Source organism: Nuphar pumila, chromosome 15, assembly GCF_984573655.1.
Source record: "Nuphar pumila chromosome 15, dmNupPumi1.hap1.1, whole genome shotgun sequence".
Classification (NCBI taxonomy): domain Eukaryota; kingdom Viridiplantae; phylum Streptophyta; class Magnoliopsida; order Nymphaeales; family Nymphaeaceae; genus Nuphar; species Nuphar pumila.
This window is the reverse complement of record NC_143263.1, coordinates 80,526,937-80,533,076: the sequence shown is the minus strand read 5'-3', so window position 1 is coordinate 80,533,076 and position 6,140 is coordinate 80,526,937. Positions and strand designations below refer to the sequence as shown.

The window sequence follows — 6,140 nt, the reverse complement described above, 5'->3', positions numbered from 1 at the left end:
AAAACCCATTTAGCACATATCAATTTTGCACATATATATATATATATATATATATATATATATATATATATATATATATATATATATATATATATATATATATATATATATATATATATATATATATATATATATATATATAGGGCCACTAGAATATGTTAACTGAAAATATGTGAATAGGTGTGTAAACTAGGCATTTTCAATACATTTTTTTGCAAATTCAATCCTATAGATGCATTTGGCATGGTCCATTTGTTAGAAATCGATTGTTAGATTATGTATTTACGTTGAAAAAATATGAGTTTTTGATGCTTGAATATTTACAAAAATTCCAAGCTGTTGATTTTGATTCCTTAAAAGATCATTTTTATGCATTGTAATCGGGTGATTCAAGAGTCTGTTTTTATATAACCAAGCATCTAGATCACATGTGAATGGTAAAATTTAAGGAAAAAGATAAAACCCATGAAAATTTGGTATAGTCAAGTTCCTATATTTTCAGTTAACATATTCTAGTGGCCCTATATATATAGTCACTGTGATATGAAAACTAGAATATGAGAACCAGAAATATGGGCATTCCCAACAAATGTTTTGCAAATCCAACCATATGCCGATGTACTTGGCATGGTGAATTTGCTAGGAATCAACCATTGGATAATGCATTTTTCATGAAAAAATGCAATTTTTGAATGCTTGAATATTTATGAAGATTATGAGCCACAAATTTTAAAGCCTTGAAAAAATATCATCTATGCATCAAAATCGGATGATTCTAAGTGTGGGTTCTTATAAAACCAAGCATCTAGATATCATCCATTCAGTTAGATTCAAGAGAAAAGAACAAAAAGTCTATGAAAATCACAGTTCACACATTAGTTCTCATATTCTAGTAACTCTCTCTCTCTCTCCATTCAATGCACAAAAAAAAAAAAATCCCAAATCCCAGCTTGCCTTTCAAAAAAAAAATGTTTCATGTCCTGCATAAGACCATTCAATGCACAAAAAAAAAGGAAAAAGAAAAAACTTGTCCACAATAACTAGTTTTTTTAGGGGAATCCCAAACCCTCATTTTTGCCGCACACTAGAGAAAATATGTGGAACCCGCACATTTAGTCAGAACTTTTCTTATTCCAACTGTTTTCCCTACAATCAAGCTGTGGTCAGTAGGGGTGGCAATTTCTGACACGACCCGCCAACCCGCCTCTTAGGCGGGTTCGGGTTGGGCTTAAGCCAACCCGTTTAATAAACGGGTCGACCCGCGTAACCCGTTTATTAAACAGGTCGGGTTCGGGTTGGGGGTATGCCAACCCGCCAACCCGGCTGACCCGTTTAATAAACGGGTTAGGCGGGTGGGTCAACCCGCCAACCCACCAACCCGACCCGTCAACTCGCCAACCCAACCCGTCGACCCGCCAACCCGACCCGTCAACCTGACCCGCGAACCTGAGAACCCGTTTACCCGACCCAACCCATTTATTAAATGGGTTGACGGGTCCTGTCGGGTTACCCGTTTATTAAACGGGTCGGGTTCGTGTTTGCCACAGCCGACCCGTTTAATAAACGGGTCGGGTTCGGGTTGAGGTATGCTGACCCGCCAACCCGTCGGGTCGACCCGCCAACCCGACACGATTGCCACCCCTAGTGGTCAGGGCCTATGAGGAAGAGATTAATTATCACAATTGTGATAGATGAGAAAGTTGGTACGGAATATACTCCAACCAATTATTTCACTACCCTTGGCTTGAATTCCTTCACAAACAAAGGATATTCGCCAATTCTTTCTCCGGCAAAAAAAAATTTACACATGGTCAATTATTTTTTCTATATTTTGTGCCTCGTTTCCCTTGCCAGTCGACCCCACAAGAATAAAATATTGTCAATTTGAGCAGCGAAGCTGCTATGAATCCAAACTAAGTTGGAATTTTTTAATCAATCATCCCAAAGATTGATTTTAGAGATTTTTTTTTTAAACATCTAAATGAATCGATTCAGGGCAGAATCAGCTCGATTCATGCAATTCTACTGACTCAGCTAAAAATGGCTGATCTTTCTAAAGGGCTAAACCAATGCCTGTCTGGTTTTCTTAAGGAGCAAATTTGATCTGAATCAGCCGATTCAAATTGATTTTGATAACATTGTTACAGACATGCACATGGAGTTTTTGTATCGATTATAGGTCATTGAATGCGATTAAGGCGAAGGATAAGCACCCTAGGAGTCGACGTCATCGCGACTCTATTGATAACAAATACAAAACAATGACAACAAATTAAGGGAGCAAAGCGACCGATTAGAGAAAAAAAACAACACCAAAAAGTAGAGGAGCAAAGCCACCAATCTTTTTTTTTCTTATTGAATGGATATGGCCCAATCCAAAAGAGGATTGGAGGTCACCAATCCTCATTTAACTAAAACTCCCAATATTTCTCTCCCTCAAAAAAAAGTTTAAAACTCCCAATATGCACCTGTTTGTAGCAGGGCTACAAGCTTGATGGCCACTATACTTGTATTGTAGTGCTTGTACTGGCGTCTGCATGCGTAATCCCAGCTTGAATAATAGAAAAGGAAAAAAACAAAAGGTGGTCCTTAGTCTTTTGCAACACATATAAGATAATGTTGGCAATCTCCAACAAGTTGACAAAAGGATGACTGTCATTGAAGGCTCTTTCGTCACTGATGACATAAACCGTCATTTTCATAACATGACGTTTGAAAGAAGCCCCAAGATCTAGGGCTGGTAAACGAACCTAGCAGCTGGTGAATCGGCTCGGTTCGGCTTCTTGTGAACTTGCTCGTGATCGGTTAGTATAGCTGGCAAGATGAGCCACGAGCAGCTTGATCGTTTAGCTTAATTGAGTCTAGCCCGAACATAGGGTTTTCGGTTCGGGAGAGCTTGTATAAATAAAAATAAGTATAATATATAAAAACATAAAATATATATAAAAAGAAAAAAAACAAATGAAAAATATATACATAAAATATGAATTGTTAAGTGTAATATAAAAAACATATAAATTTTAAGTATAATATATAAAAATATATGTATTTTTTACATGAGCTGTCGTGTTTTGCAAGTCTCGTTTGATGGCTTGTCAAGGATTGATGTCTATTAATTCTTTACGACTTTATCAAGTCTAACATTTGTTTGGCGGATTTTGTGTTTCAAATGTCCGTTGTTTGGTGACGATGTGCGAATAACTGGAACAGACACCGGGATCTCGCCAGAGAACTCGAGCTCTTCACCAACAACAACCATCCTCGCTACCAACACCCCCAATTTTCAGCAGATGGTCCAAGGCATCGCAGAGGGCTTTGACTACTGTCCTCACCACAAACACTACCAATTTCCGGCAGATGGTATAGGAATTCACTGGCATCTCCGATGACTGCAAAACCCTAAGATGCATAAGACCCTAAATCCGATGGATCAACACTGGAAAAATCTGGAAAATCAGGGGATCGAAGGATCGCGTAGGGCTACGATATATACCAGAAGTTCGTTTGTTGAGTTGATAAAACGGAAAAAACAAGATATTTTCCATCAAATTTCTCTAAAATGTACCGGAAATTTCACTGAAATTGGCTACTTCAAAAAAAAAAAAGAAGGAAAAAACTTCAAAATACACTAAATTTTTAAGATTTTATCATTTAAAATGCAAAAATATCTCCCGATCATTCGGAGCTTCAATCGTAACTTCTCTCTCGACTTTTGCTTCTGGGTTCAACTTTTATGATTTATGCCTCATGAAACAGTAAAAATCTCCAAAAATCTGTTTCATGAAACAGTAAAAATCCCCAAAAATCTTACGATTTTTGCTGAGCTCTGCAACCTCCAACTCTGAGGAGGACGACGAGCGAGTTCAAATACAGAAGGCGCTTTGCAGGAGCGTTCATTTTATCAAAGCCTCACGGTGGTGGAGCTTTGGATGCAGGAGAAGGAGGAGGAAGATGACGGTGGCGGAGACAGACTTGCCTCTCCCCCTCTGTCGGCTGCCGAGATCTTGCCGGCCTCGCCTCCCCCTCCGCCGGCAATTGCTGCACGGGAGAGAGAGAGAGAAATATATGCCTTTTCTTTTTTAAAATTGCTCCCCGTTGCTGTTCTTTTAGTAACGAGGGGGTTGGAACGTAAATAACAGCACACGTCCAATGTTTGCCAAAAACTGCGGTCTTTTTGGGCTTTTTGTCCTGTGCGACGCATGAGACGTACCATCAAACAATGCCTTACGGACAAGCTGAGATCAAACTAAGCTCGCCTAAAAACAAACATGAGCCGAGCCACAAGCTCAATCCACTACTAAGGGAGCCTACCCCAAACATACCCTGTTCAGTTCGTTCAGCTAAAAGGTTGCCACGTTGGGAGAAGCCAATGTCACGATTAAAAAATGTGGAGGAAGAATTTGGGGTATAACCAATTCACTCAACATCACAATGCTTGCCAAACAAGGGCAAGGTTCTACACAAAATAGGAGCATCCCTTTCATGCCATACATCATGATTGAATCATATCTTCCCCTGGCCATAATAATTCGATGGAAAAGCTAGAAATTTCATTTCGATAATAATAATAATAATAATAATAATAATAATAATAATAATAATAATAATAATGGCAATATAATTCATGAATATGATGCCTCTCATAAAGCATGTAAATCTTAATACATGAATGGCTTCATAGAGTAGACCACACAAGGTTTATTACCCCTAGTTTGTCCCCATATGAGCGATCTCTTTGGCAAAGCTAAGCTAAGAAGCTTTCTGGGGTAGAGGGTAGGGTTGCAAACTGTTTGGATTTGGGACTGCGGTTTTTCAAATGTTGGCTGTTTCGGATCGGATTTTTTCAATGTATTTTCTGATCCAAAATCCGAACCGTTTGCATCCCTAGTGGAGGTGATGCTCGCAAAGTTTTACGCCACTGGAACGACGACTACTGACTAGCGTGGTCAGGTTTCGAAATGTTGCTTCTCCTTATAATAAACACCAAAAAAGAAAAATGACTTTCATTAGAAATTAATATCTTGGTTCCATGAAACTTGCAATTCTGAAGTGAGGAGCAACTACTACAACCTTTTAAGTCTAAGAAAAATAGGGTTTGTATACATCTTGTAAAGCAAGTGAAGAGAGCTGTGTGTTCGGGGAAAATCTGCATATATAATGAAACTTGACATGCATAAATAGGAAAAAATTAACAAAAAAAGTGCATATAAAAACATGAACATGATGACCAACACATATCATGTAAAAATATACATGCATGGAATAAAAAACTGGAAGGACCACCACAGCCCTCTGAAAATAAACACAAAAAGAAGAAGACACACAGTTTAACACTACATACGCCTTCGAAAAATCAACAATTACAAAGGCAAAAAGATAAACAAAAAACACAACCACCACCATCATCATCATCATCACCATCATGACTAGGAGAACCATGCCAGGACTTCACGAGAGACCTGTCTTTCTTTATCCCTAACACACTCCTCCTCCATCAATGGGGCTCTGCATAGGGGGCAATTTATCTTCAATAAACCAAACCAGCCATCCAAACAGGATCTATGGAAGACATGACTGCAACCCAACTTCCTCACCTCCTCCCCTTCCTTCATCCTACACAGGCACACCACACACTTGCTGTCCTCCCCACCTTCTTCCTCATAAAACCCATATCCAAAACTTCGGTTCTTCTCCAATTCCTCTGCCAAAACCACAATCCTAGCCAACCCAAGACCCAGATTCTCATCCAAACACTCATGGGTGTTCAAATGAAGAAACCCAAGTGAATTTAGGAAGAGAAATAGAAGAGATCTCAAATATGAGATCCAACTGGCTGCTGTTACAATTATGAATACAGGGATTGAATCAGATGCAGCATCACTCATACCTCCATAAATCCCCATATTCTCTCTCTCTCTCTCTCTCTCACACACACACACTAGATATTGGGGTTGCAGTATTCCAAATAATGAAAACTCAGACTCAATATATAAGAAGGGTGCACCCATCTTTGGGTGACGTGTGAATAATAAAGAAATAGGGTTATTTTTTAACAATCCCAATATAGTTGGAGTTGAGCACTTTTTCTTCCCTTGTCCCTCTTTAATGATTGGAGTTGTTTTGACCGACTGTTGTGAATC

General features: G+C 38.8%; 1 protein-coding gene across 1 annotated transcript; it reads right to left on the bottom strand.

The window, feature by feature from the left end:
* Nucleotides 1-5,426: 5,426 nt before the first annotated feature.
* LOC149815736 (E3 ubiquitin-protein ligase RHA2A-like) lies at nt 5,427-5,885 on the bottom strand. The gene has a single exon (XM_089990620.1). The coding sequence runs from the start codon at nt 5,883-5,885 to the stop codon at nt 5,427-5,429; it is 459 nt and encodes a 152-aa protein (XP_089846746.1).
* Between the last annotated feature and the right edge of the window lie 255 nt (nt 5,886-6,140).

Bases quoted from the DNA above. Each gene is read 5' to 3' on its own strand.
- LOC149815736 (XM_089990620.1), bottom strand. From the start codon at position 5,885: ATGAGTGATGCTGCATCTGATTCAATCCCTGTATTCATAATTGTAACA.